Here is a 14,908-nt window from a genome sequence, read left to right as displayed (position 1 = left end):
TTCATAGGGGGTATGGTGTGCGTGTGTCCGTTCATAGGGCGAGACTATGCGCGTTCAAGTGGCAATTTTTTGTGAATCCTTCTTCTAAGCACAAGAGCAGGTCCATGGCCCAGTACGTTTGTGACGTACACCAACAATAGGCACATAGACCCAAAAAAGCAGTGGTAACATATATGAATCTATTTTGTAGCAAAAAATAGTACCACCTCAGATACAGTAAAAAAAATATGTTACAAGAGCAGGCCCATGGCCCAGTACGTTTGTGACGTACACCAACAAAAGGCACATAGACCCAAAAAAGCAGTGGTAACATATATGAATCTGTTTTGTAGCAAAAAATAGTACCACCTCAGACACAGTAAAAAAAATATGTTACAAGAGCAGGCCCATGGCCCAGTACGTTTGTGACGTACACCAACAAAAGGCACATAGACCCAAAAAAGCAGTGGTAACATATATGAATCTGTTTTGTAGCAAAAAATAGTACCACCTCAGATACAGTAAAAAAATATAAAATCACCTAAGCGGGACAAAATTAAAAATATCACCTTGCTTTAATAATAGGTATAGATATAGATATAGATAAATATAAATTAGCTAGTAGCTAATCTGGTGATGGTTTACTTGATGGGTATATGGCATGGTTCCTCCAAACACTTATAGCTTGAATGTTTTAGATAAAAAAAATAACACCTTGATATGTATCAACTACGAAAGAAAATTGATCTCGCATTTTGCTGTATTTATTTCAGGACTTCCAACTATGTGCGTTCACTGGATGAAGACGTCCCTGTCAACTATGAAGGCGTTTGTGGCGACTTTGTCAATCTCAAAATGATGTGCCGCCTCAGTCTTTCGGAGGTGCTCATAGGAGCATGGTGTGCGTACTTGCGTTTATAGGAGTGAGTATATGTGTGTATGTATTTTTTTGAGGCAATGTGCATATGTATATGAGATTTCTCGTCTGTACTGTGTAAAAAAAACTATGAAAGAAACTGACCTGTTTAAAAAACTATGAATAGCGAATCAACCTGTGATTGGGATGACCGGGTAGACAGTGATATCTCCAGTCCATTAGAGTTCAAGTCCTGGTGCTCGCATTTATTCTAAATTAATTTCAGGATTTTCGGTCAGATAATATGCCGGCTCAGTCTGTCGGTGGTGTTCATAGGGGGTATGGTGTGCGTGTGTCCGTTCATAGGGCGAGACTATGCGCGTTTATACGAGCGCATGCGTCTGTACTGTGTTAAAAAACTATGAATAAAAATAAATTTCTTTTAGCACAACGAATAAAGATAGATGTCATTTGTGCCACATCTCCATGCACCACAATGACACATTTCTTTTAGAAACACCTATATTTTTATTTATACTCATAGCAGTTACGGATACACTGGTTTATTGATTTAGATCTATGATCCAAGAAAATACAAAGTAATTCCTATGATTAAGAATAACAATGAAATATCTTGAAAACACCTTATTCATGGTATCAAACTCTGCGTGAATAAATACTCCAAAGATTTCGGTAAAGAGGCTGCAATTATATTAGAACAATGATGTTGTCGCTCTTTCGCCTGCACGAATATTATCAATAATGTTTTTTCAAAGCGCCTTAAGTCGCCCATCCAGAAAAGATGGGAAGCCTTGATCGATGAACGTATTTGGGTCGGGTATGACCCCTTAGAAGTGCAGACTGTCGAATCACAATATCTTCATCATGGTGTCGATGAAATTTTTCACTTCCACAAAGAATCTGATCAAAAAAAGCTTGACATACATAAACTCATCAGATTCGAATAACTGGATTTGCGAGGATAAAAAACTCTCTAACCTCATGGCACCATCAAAAAAATAAGAGAAAATTTATTCTCATAAAACTATAATGATCACTAGACATCGACAAAGAACACAGAGGTCTTCAAGATCTGAGGTACCCTCACCTTTCAAGGCACCTCTTATTTTAGAGTAACGAGAAACCCTCCTGAAACTAGCACAATGACACGTATGGGTGGCCCCTTGGAGTTTACTTTTTTGCAAGCCCATTCGGCCCTACAGACACCTTCCCGTTTGCTGCGTGGTCACGAGAGCTATGTTTTGCTTTGTCGTTGGTTTCTTTGTTTTTTTTTTCTTTCTTTCCACTGGTTTTCTATTGTTTCTTCCGTGTCTTTGTTTCTTTTCTCAGTTTTCACTATTTTTCTTCTTTCCTTCTTTCGTTCTTTTTTTGTTTTCCTTTATTTTTTGCATTAGTTTTGCACAATCTCCTTTTTCTTTTTTGGTTATATTTGCTTGTTTTTCTGCTTTTATTTGTTTTATTCATTTTTCTTTGTTTCATTGTCGGTTTTCATTGGTTAAATGTTTGTTCACACATTTCTACCACAATTTATATTTTTAGTGTACACGTGAAACATTTTTGTTACACACGTTGAATATTTTTCAAATACAGAATGTACACTTCTTCGAATGCATGCTCAATGTGTTCAAAAAACCATTTTCTATACATATTTGACATTTTAAAATGCTTGATTAATATTTTTAAATTTTATTTTTAATATATATGTATATGATTAGTATATTTGGATGTACAAAAAAATATAAAAAAAGAAGCAAAAGAAACAAAATCAAGAAATAGGAAATAAAACAGACAAAAACCAGGCTGTGGCTTGTGGCCTTCCACGAGATGGACCGGCCCAGCCCTGCGCTCGTCCAGAGAAGGCTGCCCTACATCTCACAATAAGTGAGACAGGTGCTCCTTACCTACAGCGCGGCGGCTATGGGGCCAACCCTACACCGTAGCTTAAAAGCAAGTACTCCCTCTGTTCCAAAATAGATGACTCAATTTTGTACTAAACTTAATATAAAGTTGGGTCATCTATTTTGGAACGGAGGGAGTACTTTTTTCCACACTGCATTAGCATCGGTTTTCTTTGGCTTGCTCTTTCTTTCTTTTTTTCCTTTTGTTTTCTTTGTTTCTTTCTTTGGTTTCCTTCAGGTTTTCAAACACATGTCTAATTTTTTAGTACATATTTTACATTTTTTTGTTAAATAAGAAACATTTTATACAAGTATAACATTTTTTAAATACTTCTTCCAGCTCAAAAAAAGTGTCTCAACTTTGTACTAATATTGCGGAAGGAGTGCATGATTAATATTTTTTAAATATATGTTTTGATATCTATTTTTTCATACACACTGTACATTTTCGTGCACACGTAAAACATTTTTATACACGCTTGACATTTTTTAAATACATGATTATCATTGTTTCAAATACAAGGCAAAACATTTATTTGAAGGACATGATAGATTTTTCAAAGCTATGCGCATATTTATTTTAAATGGTATTGTTTTTCTAATGTAACAAAGTTATTTCTGAGATGTGTGAGAATTTTTTAAATTTAACATAACTTTTCTAAATTACACAAACATTTGTTTTACTTCATATAACATTTTTTTCATACTGTCACGTAATTTTTTTAAAACCTGTGCAATTTTTTAATTTCATATATTAACTAATTTATTTTCTTGTAATATATGCATTTAGTGTTTGGTAAAATATAAACAGAAGGGGAAAAGAAAAAACGATTTGTTTTGAGAATCAAAAGAAAAATCATATTTGTAGAGGTAAATAAAAAATATATTTTTTAGAATCAATAGAAAAAAGTATCTTTTAGGGGTAAAGTAAAAAAAATTATGTGCATGACGGAGCACAACTAGCCCGGCCCAAGGGTTTTCAACTGATGCTACCGAGCCGACATAGACTCGCCCAAAGGTGTTCACGGGCCGGTGTTCCAGTGATCCACATAAAAACTTAATAACAAACAAAGAAGGATTACAAAAAACTTACTGCTGCCCAGGATCGAACTGGAGACCTTCAGTGTGTAAGACTGACGTGATAACCACTACACCACAACAGCTTTGTTGACATTTATCTAAGTAAAGTTTACATATTTACACGGCATGCGACTCTACATGGCCCATCGCATGGGACATACCAGCAAGATAATCGTTTCCCTGGGAAGACATAGTCATCTCTGGGGATTTTTTTTCCTTTCCAAAAAAGCCCAAGGCCAAAATATGAAATTACAATAATTTCATTACAGCAATATGAAATTACAATCAACTTCACGAAGTAGATAGCAGCATCTTCATTCTGCATTTACCGGTGACTCGTCGTGAATAGAGCTCATTGCTGTATCTAGGCCCTGTCTTACGGGAGCAACATTGTTGAAACTCAACAACTTTTAGAACCACCACCCGAAAGGTCGTTCATGTAGCTTTTGTTTCCTCTCAATGAGATAGGGGTAGGCAAAAGAGGGATTTTCATCTGGATCACTCAGATAAAAGCAACAACGCGAGTATATAAAGAATTCGCTCAAAAGACATTGGCGACCACAACTTGGCTTGATCGTCATTTGAGACACTCTGTCACCGAGGAGCGCCAGAACATAACCCCAAATCCGACTACACAAGCGCGCACGGGGGGAGTGGGGTTGGGGAGGACACAAACCTCACAAGTTCTCCGACGGAGCCATATCTAGTAAAAATTCATGGGACGAAAATGGAACATGAGAACAAAAACGCGCCACAACGCCATCCCTCAGTAGGACGATGTGGCCATCATGGAAAACGCTAATCACCCAGATTGAGTTCCTAATGACCAAAACCATCCTCTGACCTGTCAGGCCCACTTCAAGCAAGGGCACGAAAATAGCAAAATTCGAGGAATCATTATCACATGACCGTCGCTGCCCCAGCTTCATCAGCGACGAAGAATTTGAAGAGTCTATGGGACACAGACTAGACACATAGATCGAGGGATCCCCCACTATCAGCCCTTCATAGCAGCCGCGGGGAGCAAAGGAACCCGCAGCGACACCGGCAGGCCGAGGGGAAGTGTCGTTCGCCTCCTAGTCATCTCCGTTTTCGCAAGTTTGATGAGTTTCACAAATGATTGATGGGAGATAGTAAGCAATAAAGGTGATCACATATGTGTCACATACAAAATTTTATACAGATATAGACAGGTTGATGAGTTTCATGAAGGATTATCTGATACTGGTAGTATAAAATTTTCTATAATCACTCTCGTCTCGACAAGAGAGGATTATGAGCTTATACAAAAGTTTAGCCCCGTCTCTCTTATGAATGATAATTTAAAATGATGACTGAGTATACGACCAATAAACTATGCGAGGTCAGATATGAGATTATAGATAATACTCATATTGCCTTCATGAAGAATACTCTCTCCCTTTTGGTTTAAAGGGCCTATCTCAAAAATCATAAATTACATATATGTAAGGCTTGTTGTCTTATGAATATGCAAATATAGCTATGCCCACATTAAATTATGTCACATTTTGGTTCTCAATGTAGAATCAACCAATGCATGAAGGAGGGAAGGGGCCATGCATGTAGCATTAAAATGCTGTCTAGCACTTAAGTAGGTGTTCCTTGTTTGAAGTGAGTTATAAGAACTCCAATGCATCAGTGCTAAGATGAGGTGCTAAGCACATTGAAGAGCTAAGCAACTAAAGTCCCCAATGCAAAGGTGCTTAACTTGTTGTAGCTAAGCATCCATCATTTAATGATTTACCAATTAAATTTATCCATGCATTGGTGAGCGTCTTTCATTTAAGTGTTTTCCCTTCCTGGGTCACCGCACCCATCTCTCTCCTCTTAATTACCTTGCCACATCATCTTTTTTTGCCTACATGTTAGCCTTAGCACCTGTACAAGGTGGAGCATTGGGAGGGGCCTGAGATGAGCCTAATAAACTGAAAATGAGGGAGTGGATACATTAGGGGAGGAGTGTTTATTCTCATGAAGTGCTTCATGAGATAGATACAAAGAAAATGTTTGGTTTCTTTTCAAGTTTGACTTTGTAAAGGCCTATCACAATGTTATTTGCGATTTACTTTATAACATCATGGTTTTCACATACTTGGAATGATTAGGCAGTATTATCACATGTGGGAAAATTAACCAAAATTGAATGTACTATTAGGTGCATATTTCAATACTCATATGGGGGTCAACATGGAGATAGAGATCTCCACTTCAAGTTGTTGATGCCCTCGGTGTCATGATTATGACTGGCCTAGGCTTTCATTTGGAGGAGAATGGTGGTGGCGTTAACATAATATGCACATGACACTATTTTTTCTTGGAAAATTGGGAGGGTATAGAAACTTGAAATACATTATATGTCTTTTTGAACAAATGGCAAGTCTAAATATAAATTCTTGTAAAGTGGAGTATCTTGGTTTGGTGAATGCATTAATGGTGTATACATGTATCTAGAGTTTTTCTTTCCATTCTGGTGTTTTACCTTTGGAAACCTTGAAATCCCTATTGACATAGCAAAATCCTGAATTAGAATTGAAAGTTGTAGAAGAAAAATATGGAGAAAAGGAAAGTGTGTTAGCCGGGCAAAATATTTTCCATCGGGGAGGTATGTTTTACCCGAATCCTTCCCTGGCACAACCCCTTTTATATCATGTTCTTCTATAGGTTGCGCGGTGTGAGAAATAGCCTAGACTTTTATATATTTAACCTCGAGGACTAGGGGGAGGAAATGACATCTTATGAAATGGCCCACTGCATGTACCCATAAGATCTTGGGTACCTTGACCTAACGAATAATTGTTTAATGATTTTGGAGAGTGGCAAATAAGGATGAGATATGCCAACAAGTTCCAAAGGAAAAATATCCTCCTAGTGATAATCTAGTTTAATGAAAATCAAACACATATTTTATCATCTCTAAAAATAAATGTTGGATCATGACCTAAAACTATTGTGGAAGGACCAATGGCGTGGACAACGAAGTTTAATGGTTGAACTTGCATGGTTATATAAATTGACTCTGACAAGAACATGGATGTCTGCAAAGTTATTCAGTCTAGATGATCATTCTTGTAGTCGCATTGTCATTGTGGGGTTGATTTTTCCATTGAATAGAACAATATACTTTCAATCTTTGTTTTGGCTTGTGGGTGTAATGGATTTATTGATAAGGCCATGTACAATTCCGTCCGAACTAAACAACCTGCAAGGTTTTAAATAGTGGTGGAAATTCAAAGTGATCCTGAAGATCAAATTTTTCTTCTGGTTGTTGATATTGGGGAGAGTTCTAAGTAAAGAAACCTAAAGAAGATATGTTGGATTGCTGACTAACAATACATGTGCTTTTTCATGACATGAAAGCGTTGATCACCTCCTGTTTGGTTACCCTTAAGCCTGTTTTGTTCGGGGAGTGTTTCAATTTCCATATGCCAGGGATTTGGTTGCCAGGTTTCACTTAGTGAGGAATGTTGCTACTAAAACCTATTTAGAGATTGCTTTTCAAATCCCATGGTAGACTAAGAAAATAGATTATCGTAAGATCCAAGTGGAATTATTTAGTCGGCTCTTCTCCGGCTTGTTTGTAGATTTACCTCGGGTTATTTGTCGTCGTGAAGTTGGAACCGCGACATCGAGGTCCAGGTGGCAACGATGAGCCATGGCGTGTGCTTTGTTCGACGATCTTCTGTGGAGCCAACCTTACATAGTTCTCCTTCAAAAGTTCTCCGTCAAAATCAGAGATATGTTGTCCTCGACATGGTGGTTGGATGACGGGCATGGGTCTTCAAGTGGTTTCACACGACCTCTTTGGTGTGGGCTAGGTCATGGTGGTTTGCAATGAAGTCGGATCACTTGCTCGTGGAGAAGGGGCGATGATGACATGTGCTCGAGGAAAAGTGACGACGACGATGCCTATGTGCAACCACAATGAGGTTTTCTTTGCAATGGTATATGCGTTGCTCAGCGGGTTGTGACATTTTTCGCCCGATTTTCTATTGAATCAACTCTTCTAATTATTTTTTTAGAAAAGGAGGATTACCCTGGGCTTCTGCATCAGAATGATGCATTCAGCCCCAACTCTTCTAATTTATAGATGAGGCGGATCTTTTGCCTCCGTTTAAAAAGATTGTATTGTTATTGGCATGACTATTGGCGTAAACCAAAGATGTGAATGACATTACGACTAGGGATTGAGCTACTAGAGAAGGCGAGATTGGAAGTGTGGCTGTACACTAGTATGTTGAGGAATTGCCGGTCGATAACGTTGTGCTAACAGAATCACTATGGAGCTTGTTGCTTCAAAAGCACACTCAAATATTGAGGAGGTTGTGTTATGGTGTTTTCATTCTAGTTTTATTAATTCAAAGAATTTGTAAATGCATTCATGTTCTAGGGTGTGTATCCTCTTCCTCTAATGTTGGCTTGCTCATTGGGCGGTGTAACAAACTCTCATAAGTTCTGTTAATGAAGCCGGGGGCAATCCCTTTGATAAAAAAGTAAAGTAGATAAGGACTAGCTGAGTTAGACATGGAACATGATGACTGTAGGGAGTGTATTGCTCTCGGGTGCCAGCACACTCTATATGGACAAAATAATTTAGAAATTGCAAAAGAAGTCAAAAAATCAGATTTTTTGGGAGACAAATATGATCAAGTATTGTACTCCTGTAAAAAGTTTCGTCAAGGAATGACTTTCATGGTATTCTGACTGGAAAAAACAAATTGAACGATATATACAAGCTATGGTTCACGCTATTTGTCCTTAAAAATTTGTTATTTTTGCCCTGAAGTCAACGCGAGTTATTCCTTGGTGAAACTTTTTATTCGAGTGCAATAGTTGATCATATTAAAAGATTCAGTTTTTTTGAGAAGCAACTTGGAGAGATACCAGAAACGGTAGGCACAACAGTGGGGCGACAAAGCAAGGAGTTGTGGTCTTCTCTCGGATCATGTTTGGCCTGCGAGATCTTGATAGTGGTGGGGTTAGTCGGCATGGCAACGACCAACCAACTCGTGCCTTTTTTCCTTTGGGTTCGCCCTCGTGTTGGGGTTATGGCTACCTCCTCATTTGGTGGTTGCGCGGCGACCTTTAGGGTACGGTTGCTTCGCCACTCTCTCCTACTACGATGCAACTGGGTGGATTACTTATTGCAGTGAATAAATCAAGTTTTATTAGCATAATCCACGCATAACCAGACAGTCATTTCTTTATCAGGGTTCATCCTGTTTGATTATTTTAGCGGTCATGTGACTACAGTTCTTTTCATTAGAGCCAGTTTAGCATATTCTCTTTCATTGGCTTGAGCCCACAATTCTTTCAATTATAGCCAAAAAGCATAATCTTTTATCGTCAAATAGCGCATGAGATGCACAATAGTTCGCGTCTGGGCCAGTCCACTGGCAGGCACCAAAAAGACCTCTGTTTGTAAGGCACGAGTATAAATACAAAAAACGACAAGTTGAAGGATTAAACTCACAACATAAAAACTCAACCACTCGGTACTGGCCACTCAAATAGATGAGTCCTGCTTAACAATGACCAGCGGGAACGTTTAAGAACATACCGCATCACCATACTCAAAACCTTTTTTTGAAAAAAAAATCGAAATTTTCCAAAAAAATAAATTGAAATTTATGAATTGCTAAATATATTTTTAAAATGAACAATTTATGAAATCCCTAGAAGTTTTTCAAAAATTTTGTTCATTTTGGAAAAAGATGAACAACATTTGAAATAGGGTGATATCTTTAAAATTCACAAACATTTATTAAAAACATGAACCTTTGAAAAAGCACTAACTTTTTTTGAATTTGGGAACAATTTTTTAAAACAGGAACATATTTTGGACATTTATAATAATTTTTGAAAATGTCTTTATTTTAACAACGATAATTACTTTGAATTTGTGAACATTTCACTAAACAAGAATATTTATAGAATCTGGAACATATTTTAAAATTCAATTTTAATTTTGAAATCCCAATTTGTTTTCGAGAACACATTTTTTTAGAAAAAATGGAACATTTTATAAAATGAAATTTTATTTTGAATATCCTGCCTTTTTTGGAAAACAAAAAGATTTTTGAATTTTTTTGTAATTTTGAACAAATTTGGAATGAGAAGAAAAATTTATGGCTGCACGCGGTAAAATAGGGTTTTCCTAGCTGTGTGCGCAGGGAAATAAGTGGTCTGGCTTTGACCGGCCACAAAGTGCACGGCCCATGTATGAAAATTGCTTTTTTTTCTAGCAGACGGACAGACAAAAATTCAGTACCACCTTGGATATGAAAAAAAACTTTTTAATGGTGAATAGATGAAAAATTCGAAGAAACGTACCTTGCTTTATTAGTAGATATTTTTATAGAAAAAATGGAACATTTTCTAAAATGCAATTTTATTTTGAATATCCTGTCTTTTTTGGAAAACAAAAAGATTTTTGAATTTTTTTGTAATTTTTAACAAATTTGGAATGAGAAGAAAAATTTCAAGTGTCGAACATTTTTTAAAACAGGAAACATATTTTGGAATTCGGAATTGTTTTCTAAATATAGAAAAAACAAATCAAAATTCTGATTTTTTAAATTTTGTATTTAAGAATAAAAGCAAAAAGTCTAAAGTTTATAGGTAAAAAGAAAAAATAAATAGAGAAAGGAACAAAAAATGAAATTTAAATAAATCACAGAAAAAAAAGCAAACGGGCTGGCACAACCTTGCGCCCTGTGAGAAGGTCAGACTATTTGTTGCCACATGCGGTAAATAGGGTTTTTTTAGTTGTGTGCGCAGGGAAATAAGTGGGTTGGCTTTGATGGGCCACAACGTGCACGGCCCATACAAAAGTTGCTTTTTTTCTACCCAATGGATGCACAAATATTTAATACCACCTCGGATAGGGAAAAAACTTTTGGGTGGTGAACGGATGAAAAAATCGGCGAAACGCACCTTGCTTTATTAGTAGGTATAGATATAGATATAGATATAGATATAGATGAAGTATGAGTTTAGAAATTCCATGACAAGATGATGGAGGACGTGGGAAATAACGAGATAGTAGTAGACTGGCAGTCACATGTTGGAGAGTTACATTTTATAGAGGAGAGATGGTAGAGAAACTATCGCTGCCATTTTTCTGCCAATCCCCAACTTATGAAGAAGTACGATTATCCATCAAGTTGCTTGCGATACAGTAGGCTCTCTTTCTTGTATCAAGAGCCATGCAGTTTTCCATTGGTGAATCATTTTACCCCTCCCTAGGGATTATCTGGATGTGATAGCCCTTCGGAAACACGATCTCCGATACGCGTTGTACTTCACCACCTTTTATCTCCTTCCATCTGCCCAAGGGTTGGTCGCGAAGGAACAAAGTTTGTTCAGTGTAGTCATATGAATTCCTAGTATTGAGATCGTATTTTTTTACACAACAGTTACCTGTACTTTGTCACCAAGGTGTGAAGGAAGAGTGCGATCTGAATCCTGCTGAACTCTGCTCCCACACAGAGCCTTATGCCCCCTCCGAATGGCATGAAGTTCTTCAGCAGGGCGCTCTTCTTCGACTCATCCTGCAGATTTCTATTAGTCTAGTTCATTTATGTTTCTAAAAAAAGATTAGTTCATTTATGCGTCACCAACCTGCCACCTCCATGGGTTAAATGTCAACGGATCTTTGAACAACTCTGGGTTCATATGGACAGCCATGGGGCTGATCATCACCAGCCAGCCGGCCGGAATAGTGTATCCTGCATCAGGAAAAAATTGTTGGTCCATTAACTAGCACAACATGACGCACTGCAAAATAATTTTTTGGGAAGATGATGAACTGTCTGAGCTAAGAGTACCTTTCACTTGCACGTCCGTTAGTGTTTTCCTGAATATTCCAGGGGCCACGTTACTGACGCGAGCTATCTCATTAGTAACCTGCAGAGAACGTTGGCTTGAGTAGCAGTGTGCATGGTGAAACTGTTTCTATGCTCCAACTTGTAATAAGTCAGTCTAGTTATTGTTCTAAGACTAAGCCTAATTAGTTGCTAATTAGTGAATTCAAGGTAGTAATAATGAACTAAAAACCTGAGCAGTGAAAGTCATGGACTTGTACTCTTCCCATGTGATCCCGGACCTGCCATCTTCTCTTTTCTTCAGAATTGCTTCATGCTCCTCCTGCAAGAAGGCACACTTTTTAATCTTATCTGCAGCTACTGTCTTTGTTCTTTTAACCATTAAAATTGACAAAACGTACACTTTTAGGAGTAAACAAAGCATAACCTTGAGTGACTCCACTACATTGGGGTGGCCGCTGAGGAACTTCATAGCGACCGTGAGTGATGATGATACTGTTGCAAAGCTGGCGAACAAGAGGGCGGCCATCAAGTCTACAGCGAATTTCTCGTCTATCACTCCCCTTCCACTCTGTAGCTCGTTGACCACCTCGTCAAGGAAATCACCGTGTCGCTTTTCAGGTGCGCTGAGCCTTTCTTTCAGCAGGTCCTTGAGCACCTTCTGCACGTTTTTCCTTCCCTACAGAAGCATCAGGACAAAAGATTGTGTTAAGCTTAACTCTATTTGCATCATGTACTGCATGCATCTTCCACATGCAGAGGGTGGGGGTCATCCTTTTTTTCAAAAAAAAAACATCATCAGCAGATTCAAAAGTAACACGGTCACTTTTGACAAGCTCCTCCACGACTCTTTCTTTGATGTAATTAGGGTGATCCCATATATTCCTAGGTAGAGTCACAATGGGACTTCTTTTATGCACGCACAGCCGATGATATATATAATCGGTTCACAACGGAATTTATTTTATTCTGTTAATTTCTTAACAGTGAAATTTTTATTTCTTATTTTAGTTCCCAGCGAATTTCATTTCCTGTTTAATTCCTTCCCTTCATGCCTCATATAATTATAGCAAAATTTATTCTTTCTTTTATTCTTTCCTTATGAAATTTCTTTCTTTAATTCCTTTCTTCATGCCTCGTATATAATAGGAAAATTTATTTATTCCTTCTTTCCTTTAATTCCTTCCCTTCCTGCCTTATCATTAAGGATGAAATTTATTTCATCTTTTATTCTTTCCTTTAATTCCTTCCCTTTCCGCCTCATCATAAGGATGAAATTTATTCCATATTTTATCTTCTTTCCTTCCATGCTCATAACAGCAAAACTTACTCCTCCATTTAACTTGTTTCCTTCATTGAATATTTTTTGACAAAATTCGTTTAACCCATATAAAAGTATATCTTCTTCTTCTTTCTCAAACAACATGATAGGTAGGTGGATTGATTCGTGTGGGCGGACTAATTCCTCATGAGCTGGATTCAAGCCCCACATGAGGAACTTTAATTTTTGCGGGTTGGCGGGGCGCGTACGGAGAGGGAAAAAACAGGACAACATGTGGGCGGGCTGGGCACGTACGAAGGGAAAAAAAATAAGGCGACGTACAAAACAATTGATTGGACCAAAGAAGGTGGAGAAACAATCCTCCCTTTAAATGAAGAGATAAGTATAGAACATTTTATACCTCTATGCATGCGTAGAATGTTGTCCCAGGGAAATACAGCGGGAAGGAGACCAACCCCTGGAAGAAGGCATCGAAGTTCTTCCTGAGTTTCCTCGACTTCTCGGGACCGAACCCAATCAGCTTCTTGGCCGTGAGGTCAAAGATCATCTGCATGGAAGGTAAGCAAATGGCAAAAATATACAAGGCCCAAAAATATTCCCCCATTCTAAAATACAAGGCGGCAAAAATATACACGTAGCACGCACTCTTGTATATTCTGATTACATAGTGATACTTACGTTGGCCACGGCGTCCTTGACCTCGATGGCAGGCTCCGCGGCCCACGCCGCGAGGCTGTGCTTCACGTTGCGGTCCATCTCGGCGAGGAGCACGTCCTTGAGGCTCTCCAGGCCGAAGAGCCTGGACGCGAAGCTGCGGATGTACTTGTGGAAGGAGCCGTCGTAGGAGGCGATGCTCTCCTTGCCGAAGATGTTGTTGGTGGTGTCCGGGTACCAGCTCCGGAACAGCTTGCCCTCCTGCTGGAAGATGAAGCGGTTCACCTCCGCGTCCATGGACACCACCACCGGCTGCCCCACCAGGCTCGTCTTGAACACCGGCCCGTACCTACACTCAGTTGCACGGAATCCTCTTCACTAATCCACTGCTGACTAATCCGAGTGTGATGGTGACCCTCGTTTGCTTAACTTGATTACCTTTTCAGCCTTTGCTTGTAGAAGACCGGCACGTCGAGAGAAGGGCTTGGCTTGAAGAACTGGAAGGTCTCGCCGACGAGGGGGAGGCCCATGGAGCCTGGAGGGAGCCTCCCGGTGCTGCACGCCGGGTTCGTCCACTTGTACACGCAGTGCGCGAGCCACCCCGCTACGACGATGGCGAGGCCGCAGAGGGATGCGTATGGCACCTGCGAGTAGCCTTCCATGTTGAAGCTACAGTGTACCTCCCTGGATCTGGATTTCTGCTTCGCACGAATACGGAGGGTGGCCTTGGGCCGTGTTTTATATTGTGTGCAGGTGCTGTCAACCCTCGAGGCCGCGATGCTTGGCTCTAAGATTTTTGTCCTGCTCACCGGCTGACATCCTTCACTGGATACAAACGGAAATGCACCTATCGAATTTTGAAGAAAAAAAAGACTCTGCATCGCCTTAATTAGCGGGATTTAATTGTTCAAATCTCTTAATTGACCCGGTTTATTCTCCTGGGCATTAATTAGCATGATTTAATTCTCCCGTATCTTAATGGAACCGAGGTTTCCTCCTCTACCATTAACTAGAAAAATAGCCCGTGCATTGCAACGGGGTAAAAATTCATCGCACTCCTTCTGCACTTCCAATCCAATCACTATGGTTTAAAAAATATGATCAAATATTCCTAACATGAAGAAGAATTGTTTTTTCAAGCCGATCATCTTTGCAAAAAGTCTAATGCATAGTTTCTTTTTTGCGGGGAAATGCTTGCATTGTTCGACTTGCGGCCGTGCTTGTAAACAAATTTTCTTCTCTGAATTGGCTATAGGGACCCTGATTAATAATATATTTTTAGGTTTGTTATTGA

General features: G+C 38.9%; 1 protein-coding gene and 1 non-coding gene across 2 annotated transcripts; both read right to left on the bottom strand.

Moving 5' to 3' along the window:
• Positions 1-3,844: 3,844 nt before the first annotated feature.
• On the bottom strand, positions 3,845-3,917 carry TRNAV-UAC (transfer RNA valine (anticodon UAC)). Its single transcript has one exon. It is a non-coding gene; the product is annotated as a tRNA-Val (tRNA).
• Positions 3,918-10,805: 6,888 nt separating this feature from the next.
• On the bottom strand, positions 10,806-14,340 carry LOC125533817 (cytochrome P450 87A3). The gene is made up of 9 exons (XM_048697158.2): positions 14,053-14,340; positions 13,639-13,963; positions 13,361-13,507; positions 12,106-12,357; positions 11,911-12,000; positions 11,682-11,760; positions 11,476-11,582; positions 11,275-11,405; positions 10,806-11,180 (listed from the first exon to the last, which is right to left on the bottom strand). The coding sequence occupies exons 1-9, from the start codon at positions 14,274-14,276 to the stop codon at positions 11,087-11,089; spliced, it is 1,449 nt and encodes a 482-aa protein (XP_048553115.1). The 5' UTR covers positions 14,277-14,340; the 3' UTR covers positions 10,806-11,086.
• Between the last annotated feature and the right edge of the window lie 568 nt (positions 14,341-14,908).

Source organism: Triticum urartu, chromosome 2A (genome assembly GCF_056163025.1).
Source record: "Triticum urartu cultivar PI428250 chromosome 2A, HENAU_Tu73, whole genome shotgun sequence".
NCBI lineage: Eukaryota > Viridiplantae > Streptophyta > Magnoliopsida > Poales > Poaceae > Triticum > Triticum urartu.
Note: the sequence above shows the minus strand (reverse complement) of the source record. Positions and strands in the feature narration are given on the sequence as shown.

Excerpts from the sequence above, each read along its gene's own strand:
- LOC125533817 (XM_048697158.2), bottom strand. The coding sequence starts at position 14,276 with ATGGAAGGCTACTCGCAGGTGCCATACGCATCCCTCTGCGGCCTCGCC. Across the intron at positions 11,761-11,910 it reads CCATGACTTTCACTGCTCAG|GTTACTAATGAGATAGCTCG; the intron begins GTTTTTAGTTCA and ends CGTTCTCTGCAG. Across the intron at positions 11,181-11,274 it reads ACCTTGGTGACAAAGTACAG|ATGGAAGGAGATAAAAGGTG; the intron begins GTAACTGTTGTG and ends ACCCTTGGGCAG.